Source organism: Eptesicus fuscus, chromosome 7 (genome assembly GCF_027574615.1).
Source record: "Eptesicus fuscus isolate TK198812 chromosome 7, DD_ASM_mEF_20220401, whole genome shotgun sequence".
Lineage (NCBI taxonomy): Eukaryota > Metazoa > Chordata > Mammalia > Chiroptera > Vespertilionidae > Eptesicus > Eptesicus fuscus.
Window position 1 is genome coordinate 57427646 of NC_072479.1, and position 15333 is coordinate 57442978.

Below are 15333 nucleotides of genomic sequence, written 5' to 3' on the forward strand. Positions count from 1 at the left end.
TCTCTCCCCAGTACACTCAGAGAGTGCATGCCCTGCCGGCCAGGCACTTTGAAGATGAAACATGCTGAGTCTCCCTCAGGCCCAGAGATTGGCATCCTTTATGCAGAAGAGGGTGCGGGCCACTCCACCATTAAAGCACATTCTAGAGAGGGGTGAACCCAGCTAACCGCCCAAGCCCATAAAGCATAAATTGCCCCAACTCCATCTGCATAGCCAAGCCCCTTCCCATCGGACCATAAATAGGACTGGGGCACCTGGAGGAGCACATTGGAGTTTCCACCAAGACTCCAGACCTCACATCCTCTACTCCACAGCCCAACCTCCAGAAGCACCATGACGTGCGGATCAGGATTCTGCGGCCAGGCCTTCAGCTGCGCCTCCGCCTGCGGGCCCCGGCCCGGCCGCTGCTGCATCAGCGCCGCCCCCTACCGCGGGGTCTCCTGCTACCGCGGCCTCACAGGGGGCTTTGGCAGCCAGAGCGTCTGCGGCGCCTTCCGCTCCGGCTCCTGTGGACGCAGCTTTGGGTACCGCTCAGGCGGCGTGTGCGGGCCCAGCCCGCCCTGCATCACCACCGTGTCCGTCAATGAGAGCCTCCTCACGCCCCTCAACCTGGAGATTGACCCCAACGCGCAGTGCGTGAAGCATGAGGAGAAGGAGCAGATCAAGTGTCTCAACAGCAGGTTCGCTGCCTTCATCGACAAGGTGGGTGTCCTGGACCAGCCCTTTCCTGGACCTTCAGTCGCTGGGCTGGGCACTGAAGCGGAGTCAGGGGCAGGAGGGATGTGGCCCAGGTGAGCTCCCAGTCTGATGGAGGAGATGGACCGCATCCAGGGCACAGACAGACACAGAGAGATGGAGAGATGCATATAGGGGAGGCAGAGACTCCTGGTTTGATAGCACTGTTATTACATATACACAACCTCTGTCCACACAGGCAGGGAAACCACAGAGAGACAAGGGCAAGGCTTGGAACTGTATCAGAGGAAGGAAGCCCTACATGCACACAAGACACAAGAAATGTGCATAAGAAATAGGAGCTGGGCCACAGGGACCTCCCTTTGAACGGTGTCCTTGATCACACCTTTCCTGAAACCTCCTCATGCTCACAACTCAGGCTAGCCACGGTGCGCAAAACACTCAGCTCCTGACTACATGCCACCTAGACTCACCAGAATCGAAAACTATTCACCTCCGAGCAGGAGCTGACCTTTCCCATACCCTAGGTCCCATCACTAAAATGGAAAATCCAGATATGGGTAATAGTCAAGAAAACAGAAGTTGCCTTGTCTCTCAATGTTCAACTCTAAGCTCTGCTGAGCTCTAGCTTTGTGGGTTTACATAAAGCAAGGCTCCAAATTGGTTTGGGGGTATCAAGAGCCATCTCACAGCTCCTCCCCTCCTCCCCCCCCCCCAAATGGCAGGTGCGCTTCCTGGAGCAGCAGAACAAGCTGCTGGAGACCAAGTGGCAGTACTACCAGAACCGCAAGTGCTGCGAGAGCAACCTGGAGCCGCTGTTTGAGGGCTACATCGAGACGCTGAGGAGGGAGGCCGAGTGTGTGGAGGCCGACAGCGGGAGGCTGGCCTCCGAGCTCAACCACGTGCAGGAGGTGATGGAGGGCTACAAGAAGAAGTGAGTGTGGCTGGGTTTGACGTGGAACACGGGGAAGGACTTAGGTTAAAGGCCATTGGATTAGACATGAGAAGAATTTCCAAGCAGGGTGAGCAGCCATGCAGGCAGGGTGGCAGGATGTAGTAGCATCTTTTCACCTGTTCAATTGTTGCCCGGATGCCTGCCTGAGAGTAGGGCCGTGATTCCCCCAGGACATCTCTCCCCTGCTTTAGTCTTCTTTTCTTGGAGTCTGACCACCCAGCAGCTGCTGCCTGTGCTCTGTGGGGAGAAGGCTTCTGGCATCTTCCAGGCCTTCTCCTCCTGACCTCCCACCTATAGCACATGGCACATGGATGAGATATGAATGCTACAGGTCCTGGGCTCTGGGTGTCCCACAGCTCAGGGCTCTGAGTGCTGATGGCCTCTGGGCTCATAGACCCCACACCTGGGCGAGGATGCACCCTCAGCTGAGGGGTGGCTGGCTGCTGAGCCTCAGAGGGGATGCTGGCCACTGCCAGCATGGGGCTGGTGCTGAGGCCATATTTGCCTCCTGAGGTGACCTCAGAGCAGCTATGAGGTCCCAGAAGATAAGACCCAGGGACCCCTCAATTCAAGGTGGAGACATCCCAAATCCAACCAAAAAGACCTAACACAACTGCCAGATGGTCCGGCTGTGGTGGGAGGTTCCTAACATTGACCCCTGCCCTGGTGTGAAGTGGGAGGGGTTCATGGGAGACCTGCCCTTCCATGACCTCCCTCTCTGCCTCTTCTGCCTCAGGTATGAGGAGGAAGTTTCTCTGAGAGCAACAGCTGAGAATGAGTTTGTGGCTCTGAAGAAGGTGAGTCATGTGGTATTGGGGAGCACAGACATGAGGCATCCTAGAATGACAGACTCTTCCTGGGGAGACCCCGAGGGTCTCAACCTCAGTGTGGGGTGCAGTGACCTTGTCAAATCACATGGGTAATTCCCAGAGATCGGGTCATGGAAGGCACATCCAGAGCTTTGACAAAGGTCAATACCCTTGGAATATCCACTGTGTCCTGGGGCACGGGGATGGCCGGGTTGACCTCTGGATGTCCTGCTCGGCTTCGGAGGTGTGGTCTGGGGCTTGGGTCCCACAGAGGCCTGGGATCTTCAGTCTCTGTTGAGGGACAATGTCCTGTCTAGAGCTGTGGGATGTCTGAATAAAAGGGAGGGCAGAGACCCAGAATGTGGGGAAAGATGGAACAGAACCAGGAGTGGCCAGGTGGAGTCTGGAAGGAGTGCTGGGTGACAGGGAGGGGCCAAGATGTCTGAGTGGGGAGTGAGTCTGGGCAGGGTCCTGGAACAGGGTGAGTAAAAGAGGAGAAATGGGAGGGTAAGCTGCCTCAGGTGGGAGGGGGAAAGGATGGTGGCTAATCTCCAAGACAGAAAGGGGTTTGTTCTCAGAAGGGGAGGAGGTTGTGAGGCCCATCCCAGGAAGTTCAGAAAGTATGGAGATGGGATGGGAATGGGAACCCTGGGGATCCTTCCCCGCCACCCGGCCTCCATGAATGGGTGAGAAGAGGGCATTGGGGTGACAATCACCAGGGTTCTGAGCTCAAAGACTGCCCACCTTTCCAGGATGTGGACTGCGCCTACCTCCGCAAGTCGGACCTGGAGGCCAACGCAGAGGCCCTGACCGAGGAGATTGACTTCCTGCGGCGACTGTATGAGGAGGTGAGGGCTCGTGGTCCAGGCAAGAAACTGGCCGCCCGCCTCGAGGGATTTGGGCATCAGTCTGCCATCCATGAGGGGGTGGGGGCTGGAGATCAGGGAGGGCTGAGAAGATTAGGTAGATGCCATGGTGGGTGAGGCTGTGGCATTAACAAGATCCTTCCTCCTCCCATACCCACAGGAGATCCGTGTCCTCCACGCCCACATCTCAGACACCTCAGTCGTCGTCAAGATGGACAACAGCCGGGACCTGAACATGGACTGCGTCATTGCCGAGATCAAGGCTCAGTATGACGACATCGCCAGCCGCAGCCGGGCCGAGGCCGAGTCCTGGTACCGCAGCAAGGTGAGTGGCACAGGACACCTGCCACCTAGACATGGCAGTGGGAGGGATGTGAGGTGTATATCAGAAAAGGCTGCTTTTGTCTGGGGATTCTGATCCTAGGGATGGTAACAGAGGCCAGGCAGCTCTCAGGGTGAGGGGGCAGGGCAGGGCTGCCATGGGTGGTTGCTCGGACTGAGCACTGTACAGCCTGCACTCTCATCTGCGGTGACCTGAATGGGTGGCAGGTCCCATCCTGAATCTCTGCTTCCCCCCAGTGCGAGGAGATGAAGGCCACCGTGATCCGCCACGGGGAGACCCTGCGCCGCACCAAGGAGGAGATCAATGAGCTGAACCGCATGATCCAGAGGCTGACCGCCGAGGTTGAGAATGCCAAGTGCCAGGTATGGGGCATGTGCACCCTAGACCACCAGAGAGGCTGAGGGCCTGGCCTGGCTTCCACAGGCCATGTGGACTTCATCATTCATTCCCCAGCCCATTTGCATGACTAGAGTCCTGGGTGTGATTACCAGGGAGACCCAGGTCATGAAGGTGAGGGGCCTATTTTGGGAGTGTTCCCAGCTGGGTGTGAGTGACTGGACACATGCAGGAAATGGACAGAGAGACCTGGGTCCATAACCTGCCTTGTCCTCTTGTGGCCCCCAGAACACCAAGCTGGAGACTGCAGTGAAGCAGTCGGAGGAGCAGGGCGAGACAGCCGTCAGCGATGCCCGCTGCAAGCTGGCCGAGCTGGAAGCCGCCCTGCAGAAGGCCAAGCAGGACATGGCCTGCCTGCTCAAGGAGTACCAGGAGGTGATGAACTCCAAGCTGGGCCTGGACATTGAGATCGCCACCTACAGGCGCCTGCTGGAGGGCGAGGAGCAGAGGTGAGACCCTAGCTGGCTAAGCTGCCATTTCAGCCCCACAAAGGGCCAAGAGTCTGGGATAAACCTGTCATTTATCACTTTGGGGTAGTGGTCAATTTGGGAGGGCTCTTTCCTCAGACCTCTGCTCCTCCCCTCTTGACTTGTGGACCCAACCCCCAAATTTGTGGAGCTCTGTCTGCCCCTCTGGCCAAGTCACTAATCCTGCTCTTTTTCTTCTTTCCTCTCAGGCTGTGTGAAGGCGTTGGGGCAGTGAATGTTTGTAAGTAGCATGGGCCCTGTGTGGGTAGATTTACTCTCTTGCTGTAAAGGATGGCAGAGTCTGGAAGGAGGGATTTCACGGGGACCTAAATCTAAAAGGGCTGGCATTCCAACAGAAGGGTTTGGGGTCAGACAGCAGGATAGACCACAGCTGTGGGACCTGTTGGACCTGAAGTTGTCAAGTAGAGATACTTGGGGAGGGGCATCGCTGCGATGGGATAACTCGCCATCAGAATTTTGACTCAGGCTTTGGGGTCCCCAGGTGTCAGCAGCTCCCGGGGTGGAGTCGTCTGTGGGGACCTCTGTGTGTCGGGCTCTAGGCCCGTGACAGGCAGTGCCTGCAACGCCCCCTGCAGTGGTAACCTGGCGGTGAGCACCGGAATGTGTGCGCCCTGCGCCCCCTGCGCGCCCTGCGGCCCCTGCGGCCCCTGCAATTCCATCACATCTTGTGGACTGGGCACTGGAGGAGTGGGCTCCTGCGGCATCAGTTCCTGCGGCGTAGGCTCCTGTGTCAGCAGCTGCCGCAAGTGCTAGGTGCCCCAGCTCAAGCCCCGACCAGCACCTCTCCTGCCCAGCAGGGCCTGGTCCAGCCCTGGGGGGAGCAAGCAGTGGGTTACTTCTCCCGCACTTTGAAAGGCCCATCCTGCTCCTAGACTCTTCTGTGTATCTGTGATCACCTCTTCCTACGCTCTGCCCCCACCCCATTCCTCGCTGGGAAAGGCTACCCCAGAAAGAAGTCCCCTTGGTGCCCACAGGAAGGGGGCTCCAGGGCAGGAAGGACCAGAACCAGGACCCTCCCCAGGGCTGCCATGGGACCAGTGGCCAGGGTCCCCCAGCTTCTCCCCTTCCTCCTCTGCTCCTCTCTGTCTTGATCTGTGTTTCCAATAAATCAATGTAGCCAACCCTGGGTCTTGTGTTCACCTCTGTTATCCTCAAAGGTTGGAGTTTGGGAGGGTCCCGAAAGTCCCATGGAGCAGAAAAGGCCTAGTCTGGGGTCTCCAATACCATCTTCTGTCCCTGGGCTCACAGCAGTCTGAGATTTAGCCAAGGGTTGAGCTGGGCCCACGCACACTGCAGTTTTATTCACAACAACCGTATTGATTTCATCCACATCACTTTTTATGATGCATCTTGCAGATGAAGCCAGGGCTCAGAGACGCTCAGTAATTGGGCCCCATGCTGAGGTCAATGGTACAGCTGGAGTTTGAACCTGTGTGCATCTCTAGAGCTCATTTCACCAAACCACAGCAAACATCCCCGTGCACCCCTATAAGCTGATGGGTAATGAAAATTAGATTCTCCAGTCACTCAAAGCTTAAGGAAACCACTATTGTTGTTGTGGTAGGGACGACTCGGGGCTGAGTAATTTATTAGAATTTTTTAAAGGATAAGTACATGGATGTAATTTAAACTCTCAAAAAGCCTTTGATATGGCGACTTTTTTTAAAAATGGAGTCCTTTGAGGCTTGGAGACCTGCCATCGCTGGTAAATTACCTCACAAACAGCACCTAACATGGAGATGATGTGGCAGAGAGGTGAGCACACACACTCTGGGGCCAGACGGCCTGGGCTCTGTTCACTGAGTGACCTTGGACAATTTACTTACCCTCCCTGTGCCTCAGTTTCCACATCTCTAGTCAGGGCTGATGGGAGGATTGAGGAACTCCGCGTGTGTGTGTGTGTGTGTGTGTGTGTGTGTGTGTCGCTTAGTGCCTGGCACAAATATATGACGATGTATGTTTATCATTAGTATTATTTTTTTGCAGAATGTAGACACCCCTCCAGGGATCTGGGCCATGACCAGCCCCTATTTACACTTTTTACACTTATATCTGTGATCAGAGATTGCAAGTACAGTGAGAATTACTCATGCCTTCCAAAGTCATTGAGCTCCTTCTTCAGGGAAATGTCCCCCCTCCACGCCCCCACTCTGACACTGATGAGGATCTTGCAAGAGGTGGCGGGAGTTGGGAGATGGCTCCTTGACTTCACTATGGGCCGAGGCGAGACCCTAAACATACATCTATACAACAGAGCGGATCTAAATTTCCAGTCCCAGGCCCAGAAAACTATAGCAGAGATGTTAACCCCCACCCCTAGCTCTCAAGGCAACAGAGATAATTATGGATATGTATTGATAGACCAGAAGCCAAAGTCTCTTTTAAGGGACAGTATCAATCCCAGGTAATTCTGAGCAGGGCAGAGCCCTGGGAGAGTTCCAGAGTGTGCGATTGTTCTAACCAGCCCTCTGAGCTGTAACACCTGTCAGGAGTCCAGACCTGCGGCTCAAAGAGAGACACTAATACAGCTAAGCTGCATCCAACATATTTGAGTGCAATTAAGTGTGAGACAGGCATCAGCAGCCAACAGAGGGCTGACACCTTGAGGTCCCCAAAGCAATGACTGCACTGGTGACAACCCTCCTCCCTTCAGAAGTCATCCCAACTCATAAAGCTTATAAATGGGAAGATGAATGACTCTCCATAAATGCACCAGGTAGTTCTCGCCCACCCCAGCCTGGAATGTGGTCCATGGCCAGGGGAGCCACTCAGAGAATCAGTCCCCAAACTGCAAACACTGCTGGTGGCCCACGTGGCCCTGGCTCAGCAAGAGATTTCAACCTTCCCCCACAGCCCCTGGAATCTCTTGGACTGACGTCAGGCTTGGCATTTAGAAAGGAAAAATGCAGGCAACAGCCAGTCCTCTGTGATGCAGGCTCATCAGAAATCCTGCCTGCAACTCCTGGGCAAAATGCCCAACCTAAAAATCTTGCAGAAGGGCAAGCTCTCTTTTCAGGAGCTGATGTGCACCGGGAGTGTTGGTAAGAATGTTTATATCATTGGTGTTAGTCAGTATGGATCAAATGGGGCTGATGCAGGAGTCCGGTGGGGCCATGTCGCCCTACCCTTTAAGAGGTGGTAGCCTGCCAGCCATGTTTCCATCCCATTCCTCTAGCATGAGATTCCTCTGTTTACCCAGGAAGGGAGCCTTTTAGGTACCTTTGGGCAGGGACCCAGGAAAACACAGCAGACACCCTAACACTGGTATACCTTACCAGGTAAAGCCAGAGCCTCGGGCCAATGACGCACCTTAGCCCTACTCAGGGACTTAGAAAGCAGAAACCTTTGTTTCCCGGACGCACTGATGATGTAAATCTTTGTGCAATAGATAAGAATGTGAGATCAATAGATGGGGCATCTCTCAGACTGTGTGCCAAGACAAGAGCTCAGAAATCCAGCCCTTCACTGGCCACCCAACCCTCCAAACTGGCCTGTCTTCTGTCCCCTAAAGTCCAGTTAGTTACCTCGTGAAAACTCAAACCAAACTACACCATAGACCTGGAGTAGAAGCAGAGCTGGAACCTCAGTCTGATTCCAAAGGCGTGCTTTCCTCCACCGTAATAAGTTGTTCCCTGCCCACCATCAGGTCACTTGTGAAAGTAGGACTCGGGCCTGAGCCTCCCAGTTGTGCTCATATCCCCCAGCCCCAATCTGCAAGGGCCATCTTCCCTGGGCCTGTCCTCAAGTGCCCCTGCCTGGGCACAGAAGGCGCGCCCTCATCCCTGGCCCACTCCATTCTCTTTTTGGTCTGTTTCTTGTTTAGGACCCCCCTCCCCACCAGAATGTCATCTCCAAGGAGCCAGGACTAGCGTGTCATCTTGCACACCAAGCACTATGCCTGACCCCCAGAGGCCACTCCGTGTCTGTAGACAGTGAGTGGATGAATGTATGCAGTTCTCAGCTCCTCTGCCAGAAAGAGCTGACTATGGACCCCAAGGTAGGGTGGTGGCTTCTGGGTAGTGTCCCGACCCCAAATCTGGCCAGCTTTTGTCTTTGTTCTGAGGAATCCAGGGGCACGGGCAGTTCAAAGGGCAAAACTGAGACTTTATGCTCCAGGGTGAGGGACACAAGGGAGAAATGAGGCGAGGGCCGAATCCATGGGAGGGGCGTCTGAGACAGAAGACCAAGTCTTTGGGGCAAAGGCTAGGGTTCTTGGAGCAGGAGAGGAAGTGTTCAACATCCGGGGAAGTCTCTGCAGCTGAATTCCCCAACACAGCCTGGGGAGCCGCAGAGCGGGCCGCTGCGGCCCGGAGTGCTCCTCTCCAGGGCGTCGGAGCCTGCTCCTGAAAGTAACAGGTGGTCAGGGCCCCAGGCCAAGCCGGGCAGGCAGGTGAGATTGCTGTCCAGGACTGAGCAGAGAGTGGCTGTTGCAGGGAGGAAACCCCCTTCCCGCCCTCCACCCCAGGAGACAGACAAACCAACAACTCCTCCAGGAAGCACTGCACAGACCCTCCTCCCTACCAGGCGTCAGACAGGCCAACTCCCCAAAGTAACAGATACACAGACCCCCTTCTCCCAAGAAACAGACTCAAGAATCCTTCCTCTCCGAAGTCGGGCACAGATTCCACCCCCCCGCCCCCCACGCCACCCACCCACCCAAGAATATGTCTTGCCCATAAGAATAAGGTCACAGAACTTCCTTCCACACCCCAGGCAAAACCAACAGAACCTCCCTCCAAAGAACAGACCCCAGGATCCTCCCCCCACTTCCCCCCAGTACACACAAACACAAAGACTCACTCCCCAGAGAAGAAACCGCCCCTGGCAAAGGGAGACCTGTCTCCCTTCCCAAGAGGATGCACAACAAAGCGGGGCAGATAAGATGTGGCCCCTCCAACCGAAGGTATACCTACTATCTACTTACTGAGGCTCTCTGCTTCCCGTCTCAGGCCAAGCCTGCAGGGAGAAGGAGGACGCAGGTAAGTGGATCTCTCTCCCAGGCGTAAGAGTCCCCCATTCTCTTCTCTACAGAAGTCATTCAGCCTGCACGCTCCGTGGTTCTCTCAGATCCCCACAGCCCTTTTGAGAGAAGGCTCCTTTGAACATTTAAATTCAACCCTTCCTGCCATAAATTTAAATAACTCACGTTTATTGATGACTTCTCGGGAGAGGGAGAAGGCAAAAAGATCTATACTTTGGGGGGCCTAAACATCTTGAAAAGGGAGACCATGGGTGGGGGGTGCGTTTTAAAGGAGACCACAGAGAAGACAGCTCAATTATCTGAAGAATATTGTTCAAGCCTCACTTAATCCCTTTCTACTTGTGCATCCTTGAGGTGGTCCTTTTGCCCTCTCTGAGACTCAGTTTCCTCATCTGATATAAGCATTCCGCCCATGGTGTTGTGGGCTTAAAAGAAATAATAAATGTAGCATGGCTGCATGGTGGATTCCCTCTCCCTCCCCTCAGGCAGGTGTCCCCCGCTGGATGGGGCTGGCAGTTTTTGAGTCCCTGCTGCTGTCTAAGAGTAAAAGCCAGTCCCTCCTGGTTCCCACAAACCCTGCCTTCTCCAGGTCCCAGGAAGATGGGCAGAATTGAGAAGAAGGCACTCCTCACTGGGACTTTATTCCCCTGGCTGGGCCTTGCAGCTGTCATGACGGACAACCTAGCCCCTGCTCTCTGGTCCTGGGGGTGAATGGATATATGAGTTGCTCCAACGCAGGTGCCATGGTGCTCATTAGCCGGGGCCTTCCGTCTAAAGGGCTGTTGAATAGTGGGAACAAACTGCCCTCAGGAAAACAAGTCCCTGGATACTCGGGTCACCTTTCCCCAGCCCATCCCCAGCTGCTGAGGCCCCCGGTGGTGACCCCCTATACCCCGTGTGCTATATCTGAAGCGCTGCCCAGCCCTTACCTTCTCTCCTCGCCCTCCAGCAGCTTGTGATAGGTGGCGATCTCAAAGTCCAGGCCCAGCTTGACGACCATGAGCTCCTGGTACTCCCGCAGCTGCCGCACCATATCCTGCCTGGCCCGTTGCAGGGCAGCCTCCAACCAGGCCAGCTTGCCCTTGACTCTGCCTGAGGCACCCTCCTCCTGCAGAGCTCCCTCTAGTTCACAGGGCTGGGGGGAAAAGGAAGACCACGGACAGAAGGACATCCTTGGTCCCCACCTCTGTCCCCTCAAGGATCTAGACCTTTCTCAGAGGCTGGGGAGCCAATGAGGATTACAGATTGTTGTGTGGAGTGAGCATGCCTGATCTGAAACGTGTGTGTGTGTGTGTGTGTGTGTGTGTGTGTGCGCGCGCGCGCGCCCTATTATGAGGATGGAGATTTGGGGCCAGCCATGTGGGACAGCTGAGAGAAAGCCCTTCACATCAGTATGGTGACACTTCTAAAATGAGCTCAGGTGGGAGAAGCAGCAAATGCTCCTTAGCAGATAATGCTGAGATTATTGTTTACCAGGGAAACTAACAAGATGGCTATTCTGTCCTCACTGAAGACTAGAATGTGTAGTCTTATTGTTTCTTGGGGAAACAATAATAACTGCTTGCCTCGGTAAGGTGCTTGCTGCTTAGGAAACCGACTGGGGGGAGGGAAGACAGGACCAGAGCTGTGGCTGATGGGGGACTGAACCCCAACATGCCTACCCTCTCATTCTGCCACCCCTGGAGCCTGAACAGCTCATCCCCCTCAGCGTCATCAGTTCCTGGAGAAGGGAGAACCTCCCTCAGAGCCTGAGACACTTGTCTCTGCAGAAAGCAAGAAAAGACCAAAGCAGAACCCCTTCCCTCCCGTGTGGAGCGTGATTTGAGAGGGCTTGACAAAGGGGGCTGGGAGAAAAGAGGAGGTTGCCAGGGAGAGAAGTAGGGGAAAGCAAGCATTCATATGGAACCTGTCCTTCCTCAGGCCTAAGCCTGAGTCGCAAATACAAATGCCTACAGAGGCCTGGCTGAGGCATCAAACGGTCAAGGCCAAACGTTAACTATGCACAACAGGACCCAGTTCCACAGAGAAATATGCATGCTCTCAGTGTCCTGAAATCACCAACACCTCTTTCACGTTTCCAGCCTTTCATTTCTCTATTTTTTAAAATATTTCTTTATTGGTTTTTGGTTTTGGGTTTTTTAAGAGAGAGAGGAAGGGAGAGGGATAGAGAAACAGAAACATCAATGATGAAAATCATCACTGATCAGCTGCCTCTTGCACGTCCCCTGCTGGGGATCAAGCCTGCAACCCAGGCATATGCCCTGACTGGGAATCAAACCACCACCTCTTGGCTCATGGGTCAATGCTCAACAACTGAGCCATCGGCAGGGCCAAAATTATTTTTTTGTTAATCGTCACCAAAGGAGACTTTTCCATTGATTTTTAGAGAAAATGGAAGGGAGGGAGGACAGAGAAAGAAACATCAATGTGAGAGAGACACATTAGTGTGAGAGAGACACATTAGTGTGAGAGGGACACATTGATTGGTTGCCTCCTGCACGCGACCCAGCCAGGGCTGGGGATTGAGCCTGCAACAGAGGGACCTGTTCTTGAGGAAACCGTTTAGTCGCAGGCCGACACTCTATCCACTGAGCTAAACCAGCTAGGGCTCATTCCTCTACTTTTAGATAGAGACACAGCCTCGGCACCTTCTCTCTCCACAGGGATGATAACAGTGCTAGCCGAGGTGACGGTAAGTGGCAAAGAACCCTCTTCCTCGATGTCAAAGGAGGCAATCTGAATGGTGGGTGCTGTGGCACACAAAGGAACATATTCCCAAGCCAAATGCTGCCATGTGGGACATAGTTAATATTACCAGATCCATATATTTTTAAACAGAAACCAAAAGACTGGATTTCTAGGTAAAATCTTGCCCATTTCTAAAGATGAGCTCAAATTTAATGCTATTAAGGGCAAACAAAACACATAGACATAAAAATGTACATACACATAAAAAATGATACAAACAAGCATACATATGCATACAAATTTACCTACATGTTAATCACTTACCCATATGAACTACAGAGAATCGTAGGCAAAGGTATGTATGATATACATATATAGCCACACTCCTATTTGCTCAGACATTCACAAAGAGAAATTCAATCTATTTCAAAGGATGGGGGGGAGGGGAATGTGTTCTAGTTGTCATAAATACCTGACACACATCCCTACCATCACCACTCTGCCACCCCCACTCCCACCCCTCACCTGACTCTCAGCTCTGTCCACATCCACAGTCAGCCGCTGGATGGCCTTGTTAAGCCTGTCCAGCTCTTCCTTGCTGTACCCCAGCCTCTGCGAGTGTCTCCGCATGGTCATCTTTATCTTCTCACACTATGGGGTGGGGGCAGCAGAGTAAGAGGGAGGATCAGGGGACGAGAAGAGTAAATAAGGACAGTTGACTGAAATTACCATGATGAGCCAAGCTGTAGTCTCCTCCAAGCCTCCCGTGAGCACTAAGCCAAGCTACAGCCCAAGGAACTCCCAGAATCCTCACCTCTAAAGACAAGGCCTCTCCTACCTGGGGGCTTTATGACCTCACCTTGTTACAATTGCAGAATTCTGACCTGGAGTAGAAGGGGCAGTTCTGTGAGCTCAGATGGGAAAGTGGAGGTCCTTGGGCTGGAATGGGCCTTGAAGGAAGATGCTTGAGCAGACCAGCCACATTGCTACCAGATAGGCTATTTAGGCAGGTCTATCTGTTAGCAATGAGGAAGACAGACATGAGGGAGAGACACTGGGACTGGGGATTCCAGTTCCCATGACCTGATAGGAAATCTGGGGTGATGACTCTAAACTGAAGAAGAAACCAGGGGACTAGAGAGTACGAGCTTCTGTTGGCATTTCTTTTTGTTTATAAATTTCTCATACAAGCCAAAGAGTATATATAACATACATTTAATAAACCAAATCCTTGTGTACCCACCAGTACCTACAAATCTCCCTTTGAAACCCTTCCTTATCATAGCATCCTTCATCCCTAATCCCATCCAATCTCTAAAGTAATCACTCTCCTGGGTTTTTGTGTTAACTGTTCTCTTGCTTTTCTTTATTTTACTAGAGGCCCAGTGCATGAAATTTGTGCACTGAAGGGGTGGGGTCCCTCAGCCCAGCCCTCTCGCAGTCCAAGACCCCTTGAGGTATGTCCACCTGCCAGCTTAGGCCCCACCCCCCCAGGGATCAGGCCTAAGCCAGCAGTCAGACATCCCTCTCGCAGTCCGAGGATCTCACAGTCCGGGACCCCTCGCTCTTTACTGCCCACCTGCAGCGGAGGCAGGAGAGGCTCCTGCCACCGCCAATGTGCTTGCCAGCTGTGAGCCCAGCTCTTGGCTGAGCAGTGCTCCTCATGGGAGCACACTGACCACCAGGGGGCAGCTCCTGTGTTGAGTGTCTGCCCCTTGGTGATCAGTGTGCGTCATAGCAACTGGTTGTTCTGCAAGTCATTCCGCCATTCAGTCATTTTGCATATTAGGGTTTTATTATATAAGATAATGTGTGAATAAATCTCTAAGTAATCATTTAGTTTTGCCTGCTTTTATGCAATGTATATATATTAGAGGCCCGGTGCATGAAAATTTGTACACTGGGGGTGTCCCCTCAGCCCAGCTTGCCCCCTCTCACAGTCCAAGAGCCCTCAGGGGATGTTCTACTGATGGCTTAGGCCCACTCCCCAGGGAGAGTGGGCCTAAGCTGCAGTCTGGTCTCCCTCTGCAGGAGTCCACCAGGATGATCAGGGGAAGGCGCCACCCCCATCACCCCACTGCTGCTGCCATTGCCACTGCCAGCCACCACAGCTGCCAGCCCTCAGCCCTCACAGCCACCAAGGTGTTTTCATCAACATAGACTCCAGTCCCTTCATCACAAAAAAAATGACAACTTTCTTTAGGTATTTTCAAGATGTCTCTTTCATAGGATATGACATTTCTTTCTTTTTTATCCTCCCTGAGGATATTTTCCCATTGATTTTTAGAGAGCATGGAAGAGAGAGGGAAAGACAAAGAGAAACATCAATGTGAGGGGGACACATCAATTGTTTGCCTCCTGCATGAGCTCTGATCTGGGACCCCAAAACAGCAGCTGCAGGGGCTGCTGATCAGGCCCTGCCTCTCCCTGTGGCCCTCACAGCAGCTTCGGCAGCTGCTGATCAGGCCCCATCTCATTTTTCCTCCTCAACATCCTAATTGTGGAATTCATCCATTTATTTCTTTTTCAGTGCTGTATAGTATTCCAATTGTATGAATAAATCTCCATTCTTCTATGGATATGCTTGTTATAACAAACAATGTTGCTATGAACTTCTTGGTACTTATCTACTGGTATACTCAGAAAGAGGATCTTTAAGGTCCCGACAACCAAACTTTATTTAACCACAACTCAAAGTAAGAAATATATTTCATGTCATGAATCAGTATCTACATACGTATTACAACACACAAAATTATTTGCCAAAGTCATTATAGTAATTTATTCTTTGACCAGCAATATATAAAAAATTTATATTCTCTCCAACACATCTTAATTTGCAACAATTTCAATGGTGTATGCAATGATGTATATTTTGACCTATGGGAAATTGGAAACCTTAGAGATGAATTCATTAATTCTTTTAACATTGCTCAGTGCCTGCTATGAGCCAGCACTGTGCCAGACACTTCCTAGCACTTGAGAATTACCTCAAGGATCCTGAGCCATCAGAGCACTCCTCCTCAATGTCCCCAGCCCTAAGCACACCAATGCATAAATGGCTGGCATAACCTTAGCAGTCCCTGCCACCTTGAAGATCCCACCCAGCCC

At 52.8% G+C, this 15333-nt stretch overlaps 2 protein-coding genes across 2 annotated transcripts; one reads left to right on the top strand and one right to left on the bottom strand.

Annotated features, from left to right (window-relative positions):
- Positions 1-333: 333 nt before the first annotated feature.
- On the top strand, positions 334-5537 carry LOC103285547 (keratin, type II cuticular Hb1). The gene is made up of 9 exons (XM_054718451.1): positions 334-702; positions 1422-1630; positions 2388-2448; positions 3213-3308; positions 3487-3651; positions 3906-4031; positions 4294-4514; positions 4742-4773; positions 5035-5537. The coding sequence occupies exons 1-9, from the start codon at positions 334-336 to the stop codon at positions 5304-5306; spliced, it is 1551 nt and encodes a 516-aa protein (XP_054574426.1). The 3' UTR covers positions 5307-5537.
- Positions 5538-8636: 3099 nt separating this feature from the next.
- On the bottom strand, positions 8637-13921 carry LOC103285546 (keratin, type II cuticular Hb3-like). Its single transcript, XM_054718452.1, has 5 exons — positions 13802-13921; positions 12748-12873; positions 10464-10669; positions 9478-9509; positions 8637-8896 (listed from the first exon to the last, which is right to left on the bottom strand). Exons 2-5 carry the CDS (start codon positions 12856-12858, stop codon positions 8787-8789), a joined length of 459 nt encoding a protein of 152 aa, XP_054574427.1. The 5' UTR covers positions 12859-12873; positions 13802-13921; the 3' UTR covers positions 8637-8786.
- Between the last annotated feature and the right edge of the window lie 1412 nt (positions 13922-15333).